General features: G+C 41.1%; 1 protein-coding gene across 2 annotated transcripts; it reads left to right on the forward strand.

Annotated features, from left to right (window-relative positions):
• SPOP (speckle type BTB/POZ protein) lies at positions 1-26,358 on the forward strand. Of its 2 annotated transcripts, none has more exons than XM_072414737.1 (11): positions 1-172; positions 1,720-1,803; positions 3,385-3,516; positions 3,628-3,749; positions 5,648-5,799; positions 5,892-6,019; positions 7,027-7,204; positions 17,063-17,118; positions 18,246-18,368; positions 22,472-22,614; positions 23,556-26,358. In XM_072414737.1, exons 3-11 carry the CDS (start codon positions 3,439-3,441, stop codon positions 23,698-23,700), a joined length of 1,125 nt encoding a protein of 374 aa, XP_072270838.1. In that variant the 5' UTR covers positions 1-172; positions 1,720-1,803; positions 3,385-3,438; the 3' UTR covers positions 23,701-26,358. The 2 variants fall into 2 exon arrangements, with proteins under 2 accessions (XP_072270838.1, XP_072270836.1); XM_072414735.1 differs by lacking the exon at positions 1-172 and adding an exon at positions 283-588.
• Positions 26,359-26,522: the final 164 nt, after the last annotated feature.

The raw sequence follows: 26,522 nt of genomic DNA on the forward strand, positions 1-26,522 counted from the left end.
GCGCATCACGGCGCCTCACGTCACGGGTTGCCGTCACGTTCCAAGGTGTACTAGGATAGCGGTTCGCTTCTGAAAAATGAGAGCCCTACACGGTTATTTCTCTGCCGGTGGCCGGTCCGCTAACCCGGTATAATCACCGTACGAGAGCCGAAATCAAGTTTTAAGGCAACCGGTGAGTAGGTAGAGAGGGTTTCACATTGCGCACGCGCAGACCTTTCCCTTTTGCCAGTAGTTGGTAGTACGCGTGCGTGGCGTCCATGGCCAACTACGCATGCGTCCTGCCGCCTGTGTGTGGCGCATGCGTGCAGAGGCTCTGCAGGGTTTCTGGCTTGTAAGATAGTGAGAGGCTTACCTAGAAGCACCTCCATAGGGTGCCACTTTGTGAACTGACTGTGTGGCGCCCAGGGGTAACAAAAAAGGCCAAAGCCCTAGTGGGGGCTGGTGGCAACCGAGCAGAGGTAATAAGGGGGCCCCTGGGAGCCTAAGGGGGAGGGGCCACGAACCAGGAACTGACAGCTGATTAGGACTTGGAATGATACTTGCTGTGGTTTTGGGGTGATCACTATTCTGTAATCACTCAAAACAAAGGTATAGTGTGTGAGTTTGTGTCTGTGTATTTGTGTTTGTTTGTGTGTCCGGCAATATTTTATATATTGATATCCGAACAAGATTTGTCCTTATTGCGTACCAGACCGATCGTTTCTTTTATTTTCCCCCAATGCTGGGGATTCGGTCATATTGCGATCCATACGCAGCAACAGATTTGATCATTGACGTGATGAAATCCCCTATAGTTATATTTCTATTGATGTATAGTGTGCGATCTCTTGTGTTTTCTATTTAGATTTGTGAATAAAGAGTTACACATTTTCTATTCTGGGGGTAAATCTGTAATGATAATATTAAACATCTCAATTCCCTTTTATTGCATATGCCTCTGTTTATATAGAGTGCATGGGATGATCTGCCATTGGCAGGTGATCACATGATCAGATGTTGTTTTGGTTGGAGTTGTGTTTTCATTTGTTTCTTATTTAATTAAAAGTTTTGAGATCTCTGCTACCATGTTCACAGGGCAGCTGGAAAGCCGGCGTATAAGGGATCAGTTATTAAATGTTTCTGATCGACTTCCACATATTTTCCCTTGCTAGTGACACTTAATTGCTGTGAAAATTGTTTATACCTTTACACAAATTTGCAGAGGAGCCGGCCACATGACATGTTAGCGTAGATGTTGCTGACAAACGCTGCCTTACGTCGTTTGTACGAATACAATCAAACTTGCGATGCAGCAAAAGGATCTTAAAAGGATTGGCTGCTTTCAAAGAAATGCAAAGCACAGCTGCCAACCGGCAATATATATATATTTAGTATTAGGCACCACTGATTTCTATCACTTGTAAGCCAATGCTTTCCTTGTTGTTTTGTTCTCCTTTATGGTCATGGAATTTTACATAGTGACCTCTGCTATTGTGTATAATACAGAAAGGGGTCACCTAATCCCATTGTATAGTCTGCAGAAGCATTGTGTCACTTCAGACTGATGGAATTGGGTGGTGTTATCTCTAACAACTTATTGGAAACCCATCAGTAATGTGTGGAAGTTTAATGGTTGCTGTTTGTAGTCACTCTACATTTTATCACCTTTGTTATACAGAACTAACCCGACTAAATGTGGAGTAAACTCTTGTGAATACTTTTCTTTTCTTGTTCACACAGATACTGAAGGTCAATTTTGGAATCCTATCTACCCGTCATTCTGCTGAACGAACGACTCTTGTGCATTTCTTATTGGATTGTTGGGTAGGTAAATGTCTTACTGTGTTTGAGATTTAAAAAGTACCGTAAAAAAGATTGAGGGATTGATATCTTGATGGGCACCCATAGTCACAAAAGTTTGGTCCACTCTGTTTAATGTCAGATGGTCTCATATAATCATGAGATAAATGGGCCTGGGGTTTTCCAAGCCAGAACTATGCCAATTTCTACTTGGCAACTATTAAAAGACATTTTGTTTCTGATAGCTGGCAGTTTCACACCACAACTGAGGGCTTCTTGGTGGAGATTTGAAAAAAGCACTGGGACTTCTTTGGGGGATATGTGGAGGCCTCAGGGTTTTCTGGGGGTGGTTCTGAAGAGGCCTCGGGGACGGATCTGTGGAGGCCTCCAGGTTTACTTGGGGGCGGTTTTAAAGATGCCTCAGGGCTTCTCGGGACAGTTCTGAAGATGCCTTGGGGCTTCTCGGAGATGGTTCTGAGGAGGCCTCGGGGTTTCTGGGGGATAGTTTTGAAGAGGCCTCGAGGCTTCTTGAGGACGGTTCTTAAGAGGCCTTGGGGCTTTTCTGGAACGGTTCTGAAGAGGCCCTTGGGTCTTTTCGGGGCGGTTCTGAGGAGGCCCTTGGGTCTTTTCGGGGCGGTTCTGAGGAGGCCCTTGGGTCTTTTCGGGGCGGTTCGCGGTTCTGAGGAGGCCCTTGGGTCTTTTCGGGGCGGTTCTGAGGAGGCCCTTGGGTCTTTTCGGGGCGGTTCTGAGGAGGCCCTTGGGTCTTTTTGGGACAGTTCTGAAGAGGCCATTGGGGTTTCTCGGGGACGGTTCTGAAGTGGTCTCGTGGCTTCTTGGGGGCAGTTCTAAAGGGAAGGTTCTTATATCCCGGATGTTGAAAACCCCCATTGATAATAATGCAGGTTTGATTTCCCATAGAAACCAAAAATTGGTTGTCATTTCACTTAAGGTAATACCTGGATTGGCATTCTTTTGTCTTCATATGGTTCTTGGATGGTGCCTGGAACTACCGGTAGTTATTAGAGCCCACACAAAAAAAAAGTTTTGGTGGAATACAAGTTTAGCTGAATGACATTAGTTTCTTGACTTGAAGTTAGGTCTCAGCCACTATTTAATGAGTGTGGACTTTTTGACCCCTGAGGGTTGCAGACGGTAGTTGGTGCTTAGCTCTTGGGGCAGGATTAGTTCTGAAGTATTGATAAACTCTTAGAAATAAGAGAACAGATTCAGATTGGCACATACAAGTGTGCTGGCTAAAATGGGTAATAATGGGAACCTTTAACAGGACTTTACCCTGTACTGAGGAAGTATGCAAACTCATTGCTATATATACACCAGGTTCCTGATTGATCCATTGGCTCCACTTCGTTCTCCGTCATTATGGAAGTATAGATACCACTGCACCAGTGTGACAACAAACATTTTTAGAAGCAGAATCGATGTCCTCTGTATATTTCTCAGTATTGGTTGCCTTTAAAGGTTTAAAATGCCTGATAGGTTTGCTGGTTTTGCACACTGTGAGTCTATTACTGATTTTGATAAAGTGCTTTGAATGAGGTTTATAAGCTCCCTGGTGCTGATCTTTACTTTTTGTCCTTGTAACAGGAGAAGGCCCGCCAGGGCTCTTTTCTCTGCCTCACCAAATCCATCAAACTGGCGATGTCTCGAGTACCAAGTCCCCCTCCCCCGGCTGAGATGTCCACTGGCCCTGTGGCTGAAAGCTGGTGTTACACTCAGGTAACCGTCTTTAGTTATTACCCCAAGGTGTCATACAATATCTTGATTTGTCAGCAATGGTTTTTCCGATGGGCTTACAGATAACGTTTTTATTTGTTTATGCCCCGACAGATAAAAGTTGTAAAGTTTTCCTACATGTGGACTATCAATAACTTCAGTTTTTGCCGAGAGGAAATGGGGGAGGTGATCAAAAGCTCCACTTTCTCATCGGGAGCCAACGATAAACTCAAATGGTGAGTGGAAATCTTCACTTTTCAGCTTGGGGCTGTGCAGATTTAATGTCATCAGCAAGGGACAGTTGGATTATCAATGCCTGGACTGTGAGATTCAGCCTCCATGCTCTATGTGTGCTCAATCTGGCCAACAATATTGAATTGCAGATCAGATGGGGAATATTGATGTATTACAAAGCCATGCGGCTGTCAGTCGCCTGCCATTCCTGCTGGTGCTCGATCGAGAAACTGAATGGCATTTCCTGACTTTGTGGTCAAAATCAATTGATTTCATTCTAGTTTTTTCACTTGATTTTAATGTGAAACTCAATTTAGCTAATTAAATGTCTAATTGGTGCAGCAAACTTTGCATTGACCTAACATATGTTTTCCCATTTGAATATGGATATTTACTATATGGAAAATATTCACTATATTGAGACCTATTAAGAAAACAGAAACAAAGAAAACCTGTCTACCCTATCAGATCTAGTCAGCTGTTAGCTTTCATTGAAATCAAATATACCATACGTACATATAACATTCTGATTGGACATCAGGAAGAGTTCATTCACTTCCTGTTCCAGAGATGTCAGAAAGAAAGAGGAAATTCCTCTTCTGACACGTGTTACTGTTAGAATACTTTCCCCCAATGTCTAGTCATTTGGATTTCTCTTCATTTTTCTGTCCCTGTGACATCCAGGATCAGTAGGGGACCTTCCTCTAACCTGAGACAAAGAGAGAAATAGGAGGCAGTCACTTCTCCAATTCTGAAAAATCCCCAGTTGAAGTTTCTTCTGAAACCAAACTGCTTCTTTGAGCCTCCTTAAAGCAGATTTAAAGTCAGGCTGCTGATTTTACATGTGCAGAAACTTCACATATAGATATAGTACTCCTTCATTTTTCTGCTGTTATAGCAACAAATTACTCCTGAAGCTTCCATCCATGGCCCTTGTATACATGTCATAGAAAGGGACAGTCATGGTGCAGGATGGTATTTCTTTCTGTCTGAATATCTTCCAGGTAGGAGTGCTGCAGCTCTAAATTCACTTTACAGCCCGTCAGTGCCACTGTGGAGTGTTTTAATGTTTCAGAGGGTGGGGTTGGGGTTGGGGTTTTTCTGTGACTAAAGCCACTCGACTATGCTTAAAGTGAAACTTTAAGCTTAAATACAAACATAAGTTTTCTCAACTTCTTGCCTGGTAACCCTCTGCAATGTACACTGAGCTGCACCTTATGGATCCCTAATTATGGGAGAGCGGGGTATGAAGCCACTGAATAAAAAAATTCTGCAGGGCTTCTAGGGAAGCATGCTAAAGTATTCTTAGGTACTTAATGAGATGTTTAATAAAAAAACATGATGCCAGGTAAAGTAATTTAGAGACCCTCCTCCTATAGATGATGTTTATTTTTGACTATAGATACATGTTAATTTTTGTAAGGGAATGTAAAAACTCTTGCAGCTTAATTTTCTCTGACTTTGGGTCTGATTTATTAAAGGTCTCCAAGGCTGCAGAGGATACACTTTCATCAGTGAAGCTGGGTGATCCAGCAAACCTGAAATAGATCTTCTCCATGATTCAAAACATTTGCTAGCAAATTACTTTGAAAAAATTAATTCCAGGTTTGCTGGATCACCCAGCTTTACTCATGAAAGTTTATCCTCTCCAGCCCTGGAGAGCTTTAACAAATCAGGGCCTTAGTGCTTAAGGTCTTTCGGATCTGATTGTACTGTCCAGTCAAACTGTTTCCATGGTCACTAAGGACAACTTGGTGCCAAAAAATAAATTGTTGTCTGTCTACTCCTACAGAACATTATGTTTATTACTGACTAAGGTCTGCAGTGTAATTTTCAGTATTTGAGAATACATTTTGTCCTCTCATTTTACCCAAATGTTAACTTTTCTTTTTACATGCAGGTGCCTCCGTGTAAATCCTAAAGGACTAGATGAAGAGAGCAAGGACTATTTGTCTCTCTACCTGCTGCTGGTCAGCTGTCCAAAAAGCGAGGTGCGCGCTAAATTCAAATTCTCCATTCTTAATGCCAAGGGTGAAGAAACTAAGGCGATGGGTAAGTGGTTTGCCAGCTTGTTAAGTCTCTGCCAATGAGATTATTCTTTCTTTTGCAGCCTTTACTCTAATAAACATGTCTTCTTTTTTTAGAGAGCCAGCGGGCCTATCGATTTGTTCAAGGAAAAGACTGGGGTTTTAAGAAATTTATTCGCAGGGATTTCCTGCTAGATGAGGCCAATGGTTTGCTTCCAGATGATAAGCTGACCCTCTTCTGTGAGGTAGGTACTGACAGAAAAACATTTATTTTTAGGTAGTCCCCTGGTTACATACGATATAGGGACTGTAGGTTTGTTCTTAAGTTGAATTTGTATGTAAGTCGGAACAGGTACATTATTTTATTAAATGTAGTTAGGCAGCATGGTGTCAGTTAATGTGTAAAATCCTCACTGTGCGTTAATCACAAACAAAGCAAAAAAAAAAAAATCTTTATGGAGCCTAGACATTCAATAACTTCTGGAGCAAGCTGTGCTTTGATATGCAAAAAGAAACAACTGCTGAGTCTGCACAAATAGGTCACCCCCCTGAGATCAGCCACAACCTCAGCTGTGTTTACAAAAGATTTCTTCTACAAGTCATGCAAACCCCCCCCTTCCCCCTGTCAAGCCTCTGTCCTGCAAGCAGGGAAGCCCCGTTCGAATCTAGGAGACGTCTGTATGTTGGATTTCCTTAACCCGGGGACTACCTGTAAAAGAAAGCTATACACAGTTTGGCTCCCTTGTTAGTTTTCATTGCAGTGATGAATCACTTTTTTTTTTTTTTTTACCTTACTGCATATACACAATGGTTTGGCTTCCTTTTTTGTCACCATAATTTGCATACTTCTAGACTGCTAGACATGAGATACATTTGCATCCTTCCTCTAAACTACTTACCCCACAAGCCTACCTCAGATGGGTATATTGACCATTGAGTACTGAGTACTCCCACCCATTACTGTGGTTCTCCAACCTAAAAACCTTTTACTGTACATCGGTGACATTCACCAACGCCTTCACCCCCAGTTCTCTATTCTAAACCTATTATACTTATAGACTTCTCACCCTCACAGTTTGCTTTCCTGTTCTTGTACTATGGATGTATTTTAGGTTAATGCGTGATAGGACCTGTGTTTTTACTTGCCACCAAAAGTATTCTTTTTTAATAACGCAACATATACCAACAGCACACTTCTAGCATTACTGTACCCAAGCTACATCTTTACATTACCATCTTTTCTTCTCCCTAGGTCAGCGTTGTTCAAGATTCTGTTAATATTTCTGGACAGAACACCATGAACATGGTGAAAGTACCGGAATGTCGTCTTGCTGATGAACTTGGGGGATTATGGGAGAACTCTCGTTTCACTGACTGCTGTCTATGTGTTGCCGGGCAGGAGTTTAAAGCACACAAAGCCATCCTTGCAGGTCAGTACATTTTGAGAGTTTTGTCTTCCACATGTAACATTGTTGTAATGTAGAGCCAGTGGGCAAATCGCCATCAGTTTTCAAGCATTGCTTGTTTTACTGGTCAGACTGAGTGACATCATTGAGAAAAGACAATTAGTGAACAATAACCAAACTTCCTGGAATATATCAAATGAGTTTGGATTCTTGTGTATCCTGATAGAAACAAGTTTCCACAAGGGCTTTGCATGCATCAGCATCTTTTATGGGTGTGCAGCAAGTTTAAGAAACACCAGCATGGGAAACGGTTAATGTTGCTTAGCTCTTTAGGTGGGCTTTGTGTGCAGAGATAATATTAAGAAGAAGAAGAATAAAAATCCAAGAGATTTTTTCACATTTGATTGCCTTTACAACAAAAGATTACCTTGCACCTTGGTCACAGTTGCATAACCTGTCAACTCGTCTGTTTAAGGAAAAAAGGAATCAGAAGTCAGTCATGTGAATCAGAATGTGGAAACAATTGTTTAATTGAAAGATTACCTCAGTATGTATTAACAGCATAGACCCCCTACAAATCATTACTTGCCTGGGGGCAGCTGGTGGTGTTGGATAAGTACAGGGAAAGTTTGTGATAAGGAATGCAGAAAGAGGGGGATGAGCATTTTTGACTAGATTTAGGTTTTGCAGCTCACAATAATAATAATATACATCATTTTGGGGTGGACCGACCCTTTAACACAGTTTAAATGAATCTGCTGGTATTCTTTTCTTGAAAAACTCTATATTAGAATCAACGTCAGAAGAAAATACTGTCATTGCTGTAGCAGTTGGCTTAAGCTCCACATATATACATTATGGAAATTGTTGAGTCTATTTTGTGCTACATGTACCTTCTTTGGCATGCAAGATTCCTGGGGACATCTGTCAGCACAAGATACAATTGTCTTTCCTTTTCCTTAATACATTGCTGCCGATTGATTAAGCCAGAGGGAAGAATGATGTCTATGATGTCCATGGCAACAAATTGGGTTCCAGCTGTTGCTTTGCTAGCTATATGGGAAAAGTCAGCGTGTGGTTGCTATGGACAACACTGTGATTGCCTTTAAAGGGTTCCTATTTGGCTGTTTAAACTGATATAATGGCAGGTGATTGTGTTGTTTTCTTGTTACTGTCTGGTCACTTTATTTACCGTGTGTATATTGGGATTCATTTTCATGAGCCTATTACATCACTGGCCTGGAGCAAGCATGCATCCATTGTAATCTTAGCGTGTGATCTATCATTCTGTATTACCTTTAGTATACAGTACAAAGTTTGTGGAAGTGGCACAGGGAGCCAGTCAGGAGTGCAGCTTCTCATTTCACCCTCCAATCACAGAGTGAATGTGAAACTGCAGCAGTAATGCTTTCTGTCCCCTCCCAGGCGAGAGAAAGGTCTTTAGATTCCTCCTGCTGTGGTCCTTACATGAAGCAATCTCTCCAATGTGTCCACTGACAGCAGAAATAAAACGTCAAGATTTAAAAGTTCAATTTGATTTAATTGATATTGTGTTGTCTCTTCTTCAAAGTGCTTCAACATGTTTAACAATTTTACTTCAGCATAAATATTAGATAATATTTTAGCACAAATCCTCTCTGAGACGTTATTGTGACCAATTAGTCTTCATCAAGCACAATTGTTTTGACTACAAAGTGTGACTTGTTCCCGAGCCGACTCCCACAATGCTTTGCCTCGTGTCACCCTGCCTTACGTTTGATAGGCTGGCAGCTGATATCCTTTCAATTAAATCTTTTCAGTGCTAACTAATTCCTCAGTTTTAAAGGTACTAAAATCGTTAGATGAAATGGAAGTGCCAGCAGGGCTTAGGATCCAGAGCGAAGCGCTTTTAAATTGGCGGTGTAAAATATACGACTGTCAGCAATTGTTTATGGCAAGCAATAAATTATAGGCTTACAATAGGAAGGTGTGGATTGTTGTGCAGGCGTGTGTGGTGGGAGGCGTGGAGATTTGCATTAACGATAAATGCAAACCCTTGCTTTATACATAAACTAGAGTCATTACATTTTATGTGCTTTTACTATACTATAGTAAAAGAGTTGATTGGTCGAGAAAGCAGATTTAGTATAGGGGAAGGAATAGATCATAATAGAATAAAGAAAGCTTAGGCTTGTGCTAACAAAGCAATTTTCAATTGATTCCAAGCCGTCCAATCAGTAAGGACCGGGACAGATCATCGATTAAAATTATCCAAGTCGTGTGATCAAGCAAATCTGATCATGAAATCCTGTCCTGTGTTTAGCCCAGAGCAGAATATTGTACACATGTGCGCCGGCCATTCAAGCACAAAATTGGTACTTGCTCCTTAGAGACTTTGGTAGGTTTATAACCTACAATTTGACCCTGTTTAGCGCTCTTCTCACTACCTTCTCTGCTGGCAGGAGAGCTGTAAATGAGTGAGAAAGACTTCACGTCGTTATGTGTTAGGTCATTTCAGTGGGGAATCTGAGGGTACTTAAAGAGACAGCCCCCCTAATTCTCTGCTGGCTTTGCTGCTTTTAGTATACCTGATGTGTCGCCAAGATCTGGGTCATGTGACCATGGCAAGGACTTAACTTTAACCTATCTTCTGTGCACACATCAGTGACTTATACCGGCTCTGGGACTACATACATGTCCTGAGTTGTAGAATGGTTTCCTAGCTGTTCTGCTTTGTTACTTGTGGTGCCATAACCTTCTCTTCTGGATTAAAGGAGGCTTGGATTGCAATGGCTGTCACATGTCCTGTAAGGCAGGGAGGGAGATTGACCTGGATTTACTGTACAGATCCTATGCACAAACTGAAGGGAAAGAAATGGCTGGCAAGGCAAATGTAAGCTATACTCGGTGTCCAGTCTTAAGTTCTGCTTAAAGATTTTTGGACGCCTGTGATTCAGTTTTCCAGCATCCACACAAACCTGAGTTACCCTTCAAAGCAGCTCCCTGACCATTTTTTGGTGTGAGCACAGATAGGGCCATTGCATGAGTTTTCTGAGCATTACAGGGAAGCCAAGTTGTGTCATGGTATACATCGGAGGTCTGTAATTGCAATACCCGCTTCAATGGAGTGGGGTTGCATTGGGGTTGCAGTGTGGGTAATGGAGATTTGTCTTTAGCTGCAGTAATCCTCTAACACTTTGTTGTCAATGAATTGTGTTTTTTAGCCTAAAGAACAAGTTTAATTTTTTTCCTCCACAGTTTATTACGGTGCACCTGTGTATTAGTCCTTTTCGACATAAAAATATAATTTTCATCGAAATAGCTAGCAATTTGCAGCTGGCGCCACAGCCGTTTTATTGAACAAATTAGAGTGAAATGTGGGCAAGCGCCTAATTAGCATATTATGCCAGGCAGATACCAGCGGCATAGGATGGATAACGTGCATTAAAATTATCGCTACTGTTAGGAACTTTAAAAAGGGCACTTTTAAAAGGTAATTTAAAAGGGCACTCCACCCATTGATTGATTGATATTTATTTTTTAACAACACATCTCTGTGTCCCCAGTTCTGGACTTCTGTGATCACAGTTAGCAAGCTTATCGCATTGGCAGAACCAGTAACGTGACACCATACTTCATTTTAGTTATCTTTAAGGGTGTCATTCAGACTAATACTGTAATGGGAACATTTTCCAAATAACACCCTAGCATTGGTTTTAGCAGCAGTTCCGCAAGACCTGGCAATCATTTTGGGGGGTTAAAAAGTTAAGAAACAGTGATCTAGAATATAACCGGGCAGGACTAAATTGGGATTAATAAGTGTCCATAAATGTTAGAGATGGAAAGTGAACTATGATACTGGACATTCAAGCTGCATGTTGTGTGGAGCAATTCATCCTCAAACTTCACAAACAAATCCCCCAAATCGTTCAGGGTTTCTCATTGTGCCCTGCCCCTCTTCCCAGCTATGAATCAAGAGCCATCCAGCCTCTAATAAAAGCACAGAGCAAGTAACCTATCATTAAATATAATTTCCTATGTAGCTTTGCATCCTGCTCAAGGTGTCTCAAGACTGAGCAGCCTCAAACTTCACAAGATCAGCAGATCTGGTGACTTATGGTGCATATTTGGGAATCATTCATAGGGATATTTGGCCTGCTGGGTGCATGTGTGGGCCTAAGCTGGCAAATGGGCATTCCATTCGTTACCACGTCTGTGCAAGAGCTTAAATCCCCAGGTCCCCGCCTTAAAGGAGGCTCAGAAGGCTGGTATGGGGGCGGTCCATGGACAAGGGGGCAGATATTGTAGGATTATTGTTTGGATAAACATGGTGACCAGACGTGAGGAGCAGTACATAGGGAACCATACACAAACATTCACATGGAAGGTTAGAGATTCTTTCACCAGACCAATCATCCCAAGAACTGTGCCCTGGACATTATTAAGACTTGCAGAGCTTGTAACCCATTCACTGCTATTTTTATGTTGTGGCTGGATAGACTTTAAACCCTGGCTTGTAGTAATTTTTCCTTTGGCTTTTGGTTCCTTTGGTTTTTCACAGCACGTTCTATCAGAATTCCCAAAGCGGAGCAGAGGTGTTGCTGGTGTTGCCAGTCCCACTTGGCCTCCTTCATAAAGATGAATAATTTTCTCCCTTTGTTGGGTATAAGGTGTACTTCACATCAGGACTTCATAAAAAGGATCCTTAGTGTGTTGTCTCTGAAGGGGATTTGCTGGAAATTGCTATTGACTGCAGCATTCGTCTTTGCATCTTCAGCTTCTTGTTATTTCTTGGTAATACTTGAAAGCGTTCCACAGGTTTTTCTGGCAGGTTTTCCCAGCGGCCTTGTTTTATTGAGTCTGTAGATGTTACATAACTTTGCCTTGGCGATGGAGCCGAAATGTCAGCTTCCTCTCATGTTAATAAATACAGATATGCAGAGGAATACGGATCTCTGGGACTTCAGAAGAATCCTGAGTCTGTCACCCAAAATAAATAATAATTAGGCAGTGGCTTTTATGTGCACTGGCAAAGAGCAATTCACATACAACCTAACAAGGGAGTGCATCCAGTGACATGGATCTGGTGCAAAGGAACACAAATTGGCAACCAAATTGTTTGGAAAATGCTGGCAAAAAACTCTGGGAACTTTAGAACACTTAGTTTTGTTACCTGTTAGCCAAGTCTGGCTGCCTGCCTGGTCTCTTTGTTGGTATTTTCCTGACTATGACACCTTTTTATCCTTTGGATATTATAGTTGTCATTTTTCTGACCCCCTGACGTGATACTGCAAAGCTCTCTCTCCTCCCACCGTCCTTTACTGCTGCCAGATTACCAGATTCTATTGCCAGGACGAGATTTTCTGGGAAGGGTTATTATAGGACATGGATTTGTGCAGACCGAGAATAGGATACCACGCTTTGTCAGGTTAACCACCAATGCCACCAATCTCCTGGCACTTTTCCTGCTCACATCTTGGTAAAGCCTTGGCACAATTCCTGTCCTGATTACAGCTCCTTCATACAAAGAAAATATAAAGAAATGTATTCTTCCTTTTTTATGTTCTTTGCTCCCTTTGATGAGGAACAATATTGTCCACGGAACAGAATATGAGGGTAATCGCCACAATCTTACCAAACGGGACATTCAAACGCTGGCAATGTATATGCTTAAAAAAAAGAAAAAAACCTTGGAGTTAAAACAAGACTGACCTCTTCTTTCCCAAATACTTTGCCTATGATGCTTGGTGGGAAACTGTGCTGCTTTATAGTTATGAAAGGCATGGCATCAGGCACGCTTCTGTTGTATGATGCCCAACCTCCCTCCAGATCCACAGACCACAATAGTCTTTCCCCCCGACTTCAGGTAGCATTAATCACAATTCTACATTTATCCATGGAGCCATCTGGTTTATCTGTAGTAAAATAGTTTGCCATGGAACATGCCCCCTTGCATTGGTCACGGTTGGGTTATGCTGCCCTCGTTGCTCAGAGTATTGTCCTATGCTGGGCATCTGATCTGGCCTGTAAACACATGGAGCACACAGCATCTTGTTCGTCCAGGTTGTACTGTAGAAAGTTATTGAAATTGATATGATGAGTTGATCACCTGCTTAGTTCAATATTTCAATAATTGCCTGCCATATCCCCACAGGGTTGTAGCAATTCAAAATATGCAGAAAAAAGGGGACTTTATTGGCACATATATAAAATCAAGTTACTTGATTATGTGCCAATTAAGTCCCCCCTTTTCTGCATATTTTGAATAGGTAGAACAGTATGTATGTTATAGCATAGGCATGATGTCTGCAGAATGCCAATCATTGTTACAGTGGGCACAATTGCATTGATTTGCTTGCTTGACCTAAATCCTCCCACTAGTAAATACATAACTGGATGACAATATTCATGGACGTCTCATGACTCCACTTTTCCTGGATAATTTATAAAATAAGGTTAGTAAGCTGTACAATGGACATGGATTTATTCAAAGTGGATAGCTGCAGGCTGGAGTTCTGCTTTAAGTAATACAGGAATATTTCCAGCTTCATTTCCAAATGCTAGTTGTCTGAGCATCATTTTCAGCAAGGCATTTAGCATTCAGCGAGCTCATTAGTCTCCTGGAGGTTGCTACATGCCTTCTGAAGCTTGCTAAATGCTTGTTTAAGAGGAACTATACTTATGACATGAAGCTATGTTAACAGCCTTGCTGGGATGGATACATAAATAATTGAAGGGATGAAAAACTAACTCTCATAAAGAAAATGTTACTCCGAGCTCCCTTTCCTACTAACTAAATGTCTGAGGGCCCAGGTGGATGTTTATGTCATATCTGGAAGGGTACAATCCAAGGACAGATTTGTTGGTTCTCCTCTTTACTGAAATCATGTGACCAATCGCCTGGCCCTTTCCTAGCATGATAAAGAAACTATGTACAAAACCATAGATAAAGCTCATTTCTAGACAAAAATTACTCCCTGCCATCACGCGCCCCCCTCTGGATCCAGCATTGCAATTCAGACCTCCTACCAAATAGGATTATTTCCACCCGGTTGTAAAATTACCGCACCCTGAGTCTTTAGGATTTGTGAGGACTTCACCCATTAGAAATGTCCTTATTAGCAGGTAATGAACATATAAGAAGAATGCCTGCAGATTTAGGTGACTATTTGGGCCAATTAGATTTGATTTGTAATTGCTGCAAGGTTTCCTAACCAGGGTTCCTCCAGAGGTTGCTCTAGGTTCCATGAGCAATGAGTATTTTGTGCCTCTTGGGTGGGTTTAAGTGACACCAATGATCTTTGTTGGATATCTTTAATGGTGACATTCGTCCCAATGTCCAGCAATATAAGAGACATTCTTCCCATGGTCACCATGCCTATGTACAGTGAGCTGTGTGCATAGTAATTATGGAAGGAGTTCCCTGAAGTCTGGAAAGTTATTTCAAGGTTCCTCCTGGTTTCAAGTATTTATAACTTCCCTGGGTAGGTACTTTAAAGGCAGCATTTACAGAACAATATTAAAAATACAAAGGGATACTTGGCTGTGATAAACCAGTCCCGGTTCGGGGTTATTTCCCGCACTCGGAGGACCTGTTAGAAGAAGACTGCACCCTTGTTTACCGACAAGACTGGACTTACACTACACAGAGCCAGGGATTATTTTTGCTCTGGGGAAATTCCAAGTTCATGTTCAGGATTCCACAGCTGACAAATAAATTGCTAATACCTGACNTGTGATCCAACAAGTGAGAGGAATGTAGCTAACGCCATCCTTACATTATACGGCATTAAATATTCAATTCCTAATATTAAATCCAGTAAGGCTGTGGAAACCGTTTAGAGGAAATACTCTTGCTCTAAACAGAATTTACTCAGCTCAGATGTACGGAAGCAGCTGACACCACATAGGCAAAGTTTGTGATCACATGACCATCACACCTATATGAGAGTGTTGTCCATCCCATTCCTAAACCACGGGCATTAGTTTGGAGACATCCTTCCGCTATGAGACTATAATAACAGCCTCCTCTTCTGGGAAGGAATACTAAACAATTATGGAGTTTGGATAAATGTTGTGCCCACTTGTGAGTTGCCATATGGCAGCAGAAAGTTAATGTCAGGCTTGCAATGAATGGGTGGCTCTTTAAAGAGAACCTGTTTGACTTCTTGTTGGATAGAATAATATGACCTATAGATCCACTTTACCCTACTGGGTGTATATTGAGATGTGCGGTAGTGACTTGCAGTATTCAGAATTGATATACCAGTCCTATGTGTTTAGATATATCTGATACATATCTATACATAATAATACATGTAATAAATATTAGTAACTGTTCATGTTTTGCCTTTTTTACGTTGATATCTTTATGCAGAATGGGCTGTGGTTCCCCGGCTGTTACAGGAAATGTCTTGTATTTTCAGCTGCTAAATATATTGACTTGCAGAAATGTTTTTTTTAATACCCTGGTACATCGCCGCTGGCTTGCTCTTCTAGTCCTGCGTAGATTTGCCACTGGGTGAATCTCGCCATGGTTCGGTGTAATTTCTGTGTCTCCTAGCAGCTGTTGACCTGTGATTGCAGCCACACAGGGAGTGCATTGCTTTCAGTGAGGGAACCAAATATTATTGTGTTGTGTGAAGGTTTAGTAACGCGTAATCCTATTGTAGCAACCCTGATGCCTGCATGCACACTTAGGGCCCTGTTTATAAATCAGCTGCCTCACTGCGGCCATATGGCTGCATTAAAAAAAATTTACTACACGTTTAAAATACCTGGCATGCTTTGGAAACGTGAATTGCACACTAATTACTTTGGAGTGCCGGAGCATGTAAAGCATCTATGAAACTAAAGTTCCAGTTTTTAAGAATACAATATCATTTTTACATAAAGAGCCAGGCGATGTCCCTTCTGCAGTAATCCCTCCTGATCGCTGGCACAAATCTGAGATGTCTTTGGTGCCAGTATTCCCAGCAATCCCGGCTCCCTCCGCCCGGGCAGGGACTGAACAAACTTCTGCGCTGGAGTTCCGTCATCCTGATGGCTGAATATACTTTACCAAAAGAAGTAGTGGTGTTTTAGGACGGGTTGAGTCCTGCTTTAATATATTCAAAGATTGCGTTTAGGAGAGCCTGGTCATTGATCTTTAAAGTTATGACAGTCCTCTTTCCTCTGTCCTGATAATACCACCTACCCATTCTTTGGTCCAAAGTTGCAAATTACAGCCTCAAAGACTTGTATGGGACTTTTATCCAACCTTGCAACCCAGCCCCGTAGAAATCTGTGTGGTACAAATGCACCGACATGACCAGGACAGCATAGCCAAGCAGCAGTATCTGTATAAGTTTTCTATCTATGGGGATAGGTTAGGTCAGGGGAAGGGGGCATCATGGATAAATGTTCTTTTGTTTTAAGGTTAACTTGTTCTTCAAGCAAAGATGACACTTTCCATGGTTCAACCTGCTTTTTATATATGGCACTAGGCCTGGAGTAAATATTGCCGTGTCAGCGGATAGCTGTATCTTCTCATCAGTGAAGGGCCCCGAGCTGCCTAAACTGCACCCAGCCAACTTGTAAACCTGCACCGGTGCTGTGGGTGATGAAAGGGAGAGTCGCCAGTTATCTGATGGCTGTGAATTCAAACAAACGAACCAGTAATTTAGCAGCCTTGGATGGCAGCCAATGAAAACGCTCAGTCTGGCTTCACATGGACACCTAATAAGAATCATCTATTTGGCTCCGAGCAAAGCATCAGCCTTCTGTTTTCCTAATATAGATATACATAGACACAGTTGGCCAAGTAGAACTGCACCTATGTTAATTAGCTTAGTCAGTGAATTCAATGTGTAATGGATGATGATGAGAATGAGATCACTGAGTTCTTTTTTTTCTTCCTTTTAGCTCGGTCCCCAGTATTTAGTGCAATGTTTGAGCATGAAATGGAAGAAAGTAAAAAGGTACAGTATGGTTTTTCTTTTTTAAATGTTCACTTTAAAAGAATCAATGTTATTTTTACTTGAATTGCCCAGTTAAAGCCCCACAATTCTTATTATAATGCAGACTGGGTATATATACAATAATTTATATACCTTGTGGTTCTGAGGCAGGGCTTTATTACAGAAAAGACAGGCGATGTCCATCCTGCAATATCATGATCATCCTCTTTAGCTGTCAGATTCGCTGAGCTGCCGGATACCTGGCATATCCCAGCTTTCGGTTGCAGGGCTTTTATAACTCCCATTCATCTGTATGGGAGATACATCATCCAAGGCCTGGTCAGTCAAGATGCTGACTGTGGTGGAGATGGATGGTGGAGAAGGTATAGGATGGCGGTGTCCATGACGGAACAGGGAAAAGTGAAATTTCTTTTTACTGAAATTTCTTTTTACTGGGATTTCAGTACCCTGCTAGCACTACACTGATGGTTCGGATTGCTGCTCTTACACAAGCTGTGGCCCAGGTCTCTAGTGATTTAAAACTCTTCCTGATTTCTACTCCAATTAACCCTGCCACTGGTGCGCTACTGCACGGCAAGTGTCATACCACTGGAGACCTGGGCTTTTCCTGGGGTGTGCATGCAGAAGACGTGACTCCTTAGGGTGCTACTAGCATGGGGGTAATTTAACCCTTGCTGCAGGACATATATTGACCAATACATGAAAAGAAGAGCATAACTTTTACTATACAGCCTGACTGCCATACAATAATAAAGGCTTTACCTGGCCTGTAATAACAAGGTTTTGGTAATGATTGAGTCGCAATAAATTGGCACCCAAATAACTCCTAAAGATTGTAGTTTGTGGAACTTCATAGGCTGTGTCATTTTTATTCCCCTCGGCAGATAATGGGGGTTTGGCTCATTATAAGATGATGGTATCTTTTATTCCCCCCCCCCTTTTTTTTTACTAGTGTCCTTTTTTTTTAATTCTGTTTTTGCCATTTGTAAATCTTTCAGCACAGCAATCAGATTCTTTATTATTACCAAGAAGAAAGCTAGCCGCCTATATCATGATTTAGTACTTGTCATTTTCGTTTGGTATAATGAAAATGAGTTTTTAGATCTGTATCACATTTCTAATCCTAGAATCGTGTGGAGATAAAGGACGTGGAGCCTGATGTTTTCAAGGAAATGATGTGTTTCATTTACACCGGAAAAGCGTCCAATCTAGACAAGATGGCTGACGATCTGCTGGCTGCAGCTGATAAGGTATGTTGTTAATGAGCAATAATGGGTATGTGTAATTAAATTTGGCAGAGATGTTGTCGGGGTTCTGTGTATGAAAATGAAGAGGACATAGCTAATGTTTTTTGCTTTCTTGTGATTCAAGATTTAAGCATTTTCCACCAAAATACATTTAAATATTAAATGCAATTGTTTTAAATTGCCCCGTGGGCTCTGGCTCTGGTAATCTCCATTTCCAAGAGAAGTCTCTGGCAATACCAATTCTTCACCACTAGATGTCTTCAGTCTTCTGGGTTGAATGACAGCCAGAATCAGAGACTCTGGCAAGACTGTGAGTACAGGACGTCATAGCCCTGCCTCCTGATCAGTGCACCCTGTGTCCACAATATCAATGTGATCGCATCATAAAAGGCCCAAAACAGTGCTCAGTGCCTTATGTAAATGTCCGAAAGACATCAGGAAAGGGTAGCCAAAAAAATAAGACTGAGAGGATGCAGAAAGATAAGTTGGGCTCTAAATTTTAATCATAAAATAATGGCTGCCATTGCAGATTTTAGTGGGTTTTGCTTACATTAGTGAATTGATCCTGTTATTAAAGCAAAGTGTTGTTAATCCCAAACTTCTGTGTGCCTGGCTATAATACTAAAGCCAGATCTTAACTTTTTACTTCTGTTTTAGTTCTCTCTTTTTCTTTGTATTTTACTTATGGCAGGTTCCCAATAAAAATGTGTATTGCGGGTTTATTGGTGGGTGGGACTTTTAGGCTAAGGAGTAAAGCGCACCTCTTATAATGCTTTACTGCAAAACATTGTACTGCGGCTTTAAAAATAGTCCTTGATGGGGACCTTATATTGAAAGTAGTGGACATTTGGCGGAAAATACTGTGTTCTATATATCTGGCAGGTCTTTTAGTAAGCTTTATCCGCTGAATTAATTTCAAGTCAATGCCACTTATAAAAAAAAAAGTTTCTCTTTTTAACCTCATTATTTTGCCTGCAAAATCTCAGCATTTGGGATTGACAGCCCAGCTGGTTTGTTAGGCTAAAACCCCAGGGGTACAGTTAGTGATATCTGTCGCCGTTTAATTGCTTGATTTACTGCTTAAACTTGCTGTTTCTTTCCCATATATTGAGTCAGTCTGATCAAAGTAAAGATGACAAAGCTTAAATGATGTTTATCAGGCTCATTTTTTTCCCTCCCACCCCAAAGTACGTTGACATTTTTCAAGCTGGCTAATAGTCACAATGTGTAAACCATTTAATTGATACCGGACTGCCAAAGATTTTTCAGGCACTTGGTCAGTAGCTCTTAAAAGGGCATAGAAATGAAAACATAAATAAGGGGATTATGTTCAGGGACTAGAGAGGGACTGAAGTGTTAGCATGTTAAAAAGCCGAGATGGTTATCAATGCTTTGTGCTATCACTCATTTTACTAAAATATTTACATTACAGCACACAATCACTTTGCATGCGTATATTTGTGAACAGTTCTGAAGGGGACTGGTATTTCTTTAGCATATCACACGTAACTACATTCACATTCTGAAAATGAAGAAAATGGAGGAATCCCACAAAACTGTAACGAAAAGGATTTGCAGGTTTCTCTCCAAGCTGGTACAAGGTTCCTAAGACATTAAGTGGTTTTTCCATTCCATTTTTTTGTTAGGGTGCTATAGGGACTCTCCAGAGACAAGAAAAACCCAACTTTATTAGTGTTCGGATTTGGCACATACGGAATCCAGAATTTTTTGGCCAGTTCCTAGAACCGAATTGAGGCAAATGTTTTCCACAGAGCTTAGATCATGACCAAATTTACTCTCGGTTTTCTTTTTTTTGCTGTGAGAGGCTCAGTAGAGATTGCTTGTTGTGTCCTCCTGCTAAGTGGCTTGGAAATATGGGTCTGATTTCTCAGAAGCTCTAGAGCAGCCATTTTCAAGCTTTTAAAATAGGGGAATGCTTGAAATAACCTTTAGGTCTCGGGGAACCTCTGCCAATGTTTATGAATATGCCCAGTTAATAGTACATTAGCCTGGTGTTCAATAGGAAGAATGTCTCCTACATTGTTGTCTGGTGAGAGAATTTTACCTTTATAGATACCCAAATAGATCATTGGTGACTGTGGTTACCCCTAGAGGTGCAAATTGCTTAAGGAACCCCTGGCAACTTTTAGAGCAGTGGTCGCCAACCTTTTCGTACCTACGGACCGCTAAATGCATGGAATCCGGACCACGCATACGCAGGGAGGTGCGTGTCACTCAAAGAGGAAGAAACTCCCCCCATAGTGATGTCATAATACCAGAACCTGCTCACCCTAGCATTGCAGGTCCAAGCTTGCGATGGGATAGTGGGCGAGTTGGGTCAATACGGGGCACATGGTCTGCAGCTCTGGCCAGTTGGCGACCGCTGCTCTAGAGGAACTCTGTTTGAGAAACACTCTGAGCAAATCAGAACCACCTTTAACCAGCAGGTGGCACTACATCTGATCTCTGTAATAGCAGCTCACAATCGCTGCACCTGCTATCAGGAGTGATAGAATATTCCCTGGAGGGTAAACATATAAGTGAATGATTTGTAGGGTCAGTGATGTACATAGCACCTGGAGCTTGCCATCTTGGCTTTCTTTAACTACACGATTCCTGCTTTGATTTATGCAAAGGAAACCTCTAAAGATAAAATTAGAGTTGGTCAGGGGGGCTACATAAATACAAAGAAGGAAATGGTCAGTGACTGGGGTCATGCTACCAATTAGAGACGGGGGATATGGTGCATTAGATTTGTAGAGATCAATGCCGTTACTTTCCCTATTTTGAATTATTGCTTTAACTTTTAGCATTGGTTGCAAGAGTTTGAGGGATAGACAGCAAGAGCCATGTGTGTTTAGTCCACAGTCAGAATAGCATTAGATTACATCAAACCTCAGTTTTTGATATGAATTTTCTTCACCAAGAGCCAGTGTCTGCCTTCCCCCTCCTCCCCTTCACTGCATTTTAAGCCTTATTTATTTTAGGTACACATTAAAGATCTTTTGATATAGTAAACAAGCGGCTATAACATACAGTAGTTAAGTGGTCTACCTGGCGCATATTATTGGCGTCTATATCTCTCTTAGTAAGTAGTTGATTGATCTCAGGGCGTAGAGCAATAAAGTGCGAGCCGTTAGTCCTTTGATGCACCGGTAAGATGCCACAGTGTTATAAATACAAGGGGGGATCGTAAAAGGCAATGTAATTCAACTACAGACAGGTTTAGCTGCCATGTCAATAATGCAACAAAGTTGTAGTAATTACAGCTCTTTGAGGAAAAGACTTTCAGCCGTCTTAAGAAAGCCACAGGGATGTGGCGTGCCCGCTATAAAGTAGAGATATATTCGGAGAGACAGTGATTAAATTGAACTAGACAAACATTTTTCTTGTGCGGATCAGCTGAGAACGTGTGAAGTTTATTGCAAATCCCTTCCCTTAACTCACACTAATGCTATAAAAATAAAAAAGAACAAGGGTAACCCTGCTCAAAAAAAAAAGAAAAGATATTGTACCCAAAAAAGATCTTCAGCTCATTGTGTTAGTGCCAACAAAGTGCCAGTCCCCAGTGTTTTATTGAAGCATGCCACCTTGTATCCCTAACTTACTGCCAGCAAATATATCTAATACTGCACTGTGGGCTTTTATTGATTCATTTTTGTATTGTTACTCAGGATTAAAGCTTGTTTACAGCTGTTTTCTATCACTGCAGTTGTCTTGCACAGGGAACTGGAGGAGCATAAGAAGCAAAACACAACATTTGTACTTTTTCTGCTAAAAGCATCAAAAACCCTTTTGAAGAAAGGCTTACAAACCTCTTATATATTTTAAATTTACGTGAAAGCCAGAGTTATTAGGGGCCTTCCCTCTATGATGCATGGGACTAATCAAACATTATTTTTTTTTCATTTGCCCACGTACGAAGATAAAGCACAGGACTCCTTTTCATGTATTGGTTGTATACAGATATTACCTGTTGCCCTGATCCAGCGCTAATTATAACCAAATGTTCTATGTAAATAAGTCAGAATACATTAACCTTGAGAGAACAGCACCCATCAAGAAATGGATATTTTCTCAGCCAGACCTTCTGCTTCTCTCTGCAGTACGCCCTGGAACGTCTGAAGGTGATGTGTGAAGAAGCTTTGTGTAGCAATCTGTCTGTGGAGAACGCTGCTGAGATCCTCATTTTGGCTGATTTACACAGTGCGGACCAGCTGAAAACACAAGCCGTGGACTTTATCAACTAGTGAGTGTCCCTTAAAGGGAATATACCATCTATTTTATTTTTCCTTTTTCCTTTAAATATTTTGTGCATGTGCCATAAGCGGAATGAAGACATTTATTGTACATCTAAGTTGATATTAAGTGTAATATAGTAAATTAATCTGGAGCAGCCAATTACATTTTATCTCATGTTTTATTTGATTGTTCTAAAACAAAATTTTAATTGTTGCTGCTTAGCGTGAAAAGCACTTTTATTTCATGCTTCAGCTCTGCAAATTTCCTATGCCACCTATTCACCTTCAATCTGCTGATTGAGCATCGGCACATCTGTCCACTGTGAAGAGAGCAGTAATGCTGAACCATTGAATAGAAGAATGATCTTTACTATGTATACCACTAGAATTCTTTGGCTGGAAAAGCAGTAGACATATGTGCTTCAGTTGTGCATTTTCCTGGATTATAGTCTGCAAATTTATTCCGTGTTGTGGTCAAACAGCATTTTTTCAACTTTGCCTTAACACTCAGCAAAGTTTTTAGTTTACAGTGATGCATTTCTGCTGAATACAGCGTGTTCGTGGGATCTCCAACCTCCTCCTTTACGATGTACAGGGGTTAGTTAGCAAGCAAGAAATGGGCTTTAAAATAAAGCCCCACTGATCTCTATAGTGGTAGGTGGTGTGGAGAAATTATTCTTCAAGTTTACAGCTAGTAGAGATTAAAAGAGCCGAAGGCTGCCAGCTCACTGCTGGGAAAGGGAAGCTGGAGTGCTGAAAATGTAATTGCGTTTGCTGTGAGATTTGAGGATGAATTGTTCTGCAGTGCCTGCAGCTACCGTACAGAGCCCAGAGAGACCCTGTTTTTTTTAAGTTTATTTACAGTTTGTACAGAAAGAAATTTTTAAATGTCAACAGTTCTTCAACTTATCTCTCTCTTTTTTCTCACATTCCTTTTCTCCCTTTACAGCCATGCCTCTGATGTCATGGAAACTTCTGGCTGGAAATCCATGGTTGTTTCTCACCCACACCTTGTAGCAGAAGCCTACCGTTCCCTTGCCTCTGCCCAGTGCCCTTTCCTGGGCCCTCCTCGCAAGCGCCTGAAGCAGTCCTAATACAGATTACAGATTGTTATGGTTAAATGTCTTGGAGCCACTCTCGTCTTTTCCTCATCGCATGAGAGACACTGGTGGGGGATGGAACGAGAGCGGAGGATTTCTAACCTCCCCCACGTCGTGTGTGTTGCCACCCTTCTCTCCTTTGCCATGTGGCCAGACTGAGCCTTCTGTCTCCCGTATCCTGTGAGGAGCAGGGAGCATAATAAACTTGCCCTCCTTGCAGGCATTTCCCTGCCAGAACCTTAACCTTAACTTATCCGGATGGAGAGAAGTTATCGACTGTTGCACCTCTTCTCTCTTCTGGTTGACTTTGGAGATGTGACTTTAAAGGGCTGTGAGCTTTCCGCTGCCCTCTGACCCCCAACTGTTATTATTTTTGTTTTTGCTCCTGGACAGTACGGTATGGGGGCTAAAGATGTGTTATACACTCTGGGATGCATTTTAATTTCTCTTAATATTGTGTTCCTTTATTTTGCTCATATTTTTTCCAGATTTTCAACTTAGCATAACTTTTTTTGTATGTTCTTAATTTGCTTTTAAAGCTTTTCTCAACAGGCTTTTCAGGCACCTTCCCCACACCTTAAATTGTCTTGTTTACCGTTGTGTATAGCTGACGTGTCAAAAAGTGGTTTCAGTGCTGGACGCAGTTTTTAGCGGGCTCAACTTCGCCTACTAGCCACTGTAAAGATTAAAATAAATCTAATTATAAGTTCAGAAATTTCACATTATCTGATCATAGAGCAGTGAATGGAAGGCACTATGAAATGTGAATAATTATGTGTACAATCCGACACACAGACGACCAGCAGTCATCAGGTATTTTTGGATAGCTTGAGGATATTTGCTCCTATTGATATCAATTTAATAGTCTCTACCTTTTGGGATTAGTAAAGACCTACAGTAGAAGCAAGCTATGGTATTGGTACCAATGCTAGAGAAATCCTAAGTAGCCGATGTGCCTAAACATGTCAGTGATATTACGTTTATTTATTACTGTCATTGGAAACCAATGTTCTTGGGTCTCTTCAAGAAGAAATCTTTCATGAAATAAATATGGCTTAATTCACAAACCAAGGATATGGATCTTTATTTTGGTCACATGACTGTCATATCTTATTGGAATCTGAGCTAAGAATTACTGGTAATATTTTAAAATATGGATCCTTATCCTGCCCTGTTAGCTTTGTGATTTGAGCCTGTAAATAGCCATTGTATACCTCTTGTATTACATTGCTGGTGCCTGGCTTTCATGTCGATCCGTTACTTATAAAACTTTAAATCACTTGTCTGATAGTTGTGGCCTTCGCTGCCACATGTTTTGGTTATGTGACACCAATAATAATCAAACAAGATGTCCAAGGCAGTTAGCATTTTTACAAGCCCGTCAATAGCAACTGACATTTATTTCATGATAGGTTTCATTTAAAAGTGGCTTCTAGCTACTCCGTTGGACAGAATGGCTACTGTATTCAATGCATCCCTTGGCAGTTTTTAAGTAAGCTGGTACTTTGCAATGTGTTTCCTTTATTGTAATCCTTTCCATCAGTACATACTTGCCTTTCTTTTCCTTCTTCACCATTGCTTCATTAAGCCATCAGAAGCAAGAATGGAAGTCTGTAAACTCCAAGTTGTTGCTTACAAAAGGCCAAAGATTCCTCTCTAACCCTTTGTGGCAGCGCTAGGCCAAATACATGTTACATGTTCTGCTATACCCACAAGCACTGGGTTTGATCTAAGGGTAGTGCAGAAGAAAATTAAAGGCGAGTATGTTCTGCTGGCTTTTAAAGCAAACACGTCTTTTTACATTCAAGTTACTGGTGGTTTAGAAATACAGAACATGATAGGTTTAAAAAAGAAAAACTAAACGGTGCATTTATTACGTGCGTGTTGGAAATGGATGAACATATGTAAGTTTATTTTTGTGCTCGTTTGGTAAAATGCATTTCAAGCTTCCTAATGCACCTAATGGATTTGCCTTTTGCTGAATACTATTAACTGTCCTGGGATGGGCTTTTGGGTTCTTTTGGAATCCTATGCCATTTTCCCTCAACCATACAAACAACATGGTGGGCAGATGCTGAAATAAGCCAGAAGTTTATTTCTCTTTTTTCATGAAGCATCCCATATGTACTGGGGAGTGTTTCTAATATTAATTACTAAAGGAATATACATAAAATTCTGACATTGTCATTACTGACCTGCTTTTTCAAAGGTTTGGCTTCAGGACTTCCCAGTGTTAGTTACTGACCTGGAACAAACTTACAGCCAATAAAATGTAAAAAGTCTTAAAGCAGTGTTTTTCTAAACCACCAATTACCTGAATGCTTAGTTTTGTCCCTTTAAGATCTTTCAGCCATAATGTGTGTTTATTATGGAGGATGTACTGCCAATTATGTTTGCTCCACTCTGTTGCTGTCAGTTCCATCTTGTATTCTTTTGGATATAGACTTCCACCCTCTTTTTGGCTGGGTCCGGATGATTTAACTCCCATGCACTGCTCTCTGACACAGAATTATGTGAAGCTACACACGCACAGCTCTGTCAGCTTCAATAAACTGACTTCTGCTTTACCTGGATGATATTTAGGCTGTTTAAACACTGTGTATCATTAACTGCTACCATGTATTTTTTTTAATAAAATACTGTGTTCACCTATTTTCTTTATACCTTTTTTCCATCTCTCCTGCAGCCTCATTCAGCCTTTTCCAGTCTCCATGCATTATTATCAGAATGGGCTGCGTGTGATTACTTCGGCTTTGTGTTAGTGATTGGTGGTTCCGTTCCCAGCAATGTGTGTCAGTAAAGCCCATTGTAGATTT

This window comes from Pyxicephalus adspersus, chromosome 6, assembly GCF_032062135.1.
Source record: "Pyxicephalus adspersus chromosome 6, UCB_Pads_2.0, whole genome shotgun sequence".
Classification (NCBI taxonomy): Eukaryota; Metazoa; Chordata; class Amphibia; order Anura; family Pyxicephalidae; genus Pyxicephalus; species Pyxicephalus adspersus.

Bases quoted from the DNA above. Each gene is read 5' to 3' on its own strand.
- SPOP (XM_072414737.1), top strand. From the start codon at position 3,439: ATGTCTCGAGTACCAAGTCCCCCTCCCCCGGCTGAGATGTCCACTGGC. The intron at 3,750-5,647 runs GTGAGTGGAAAT...TTTTACATGCAG, and splicing joins GCCAACGATAAACTCAAATG to GTGCCTCCGTGTAAATCCTA. The intron at 5,800-5,891 runs GTAAGTGGTTTG...TTCTTTTTTTAG, and splicing joins TGAAGAAACTAAGGCGATGG to AGAGCCAGCGGGCCTATCGA.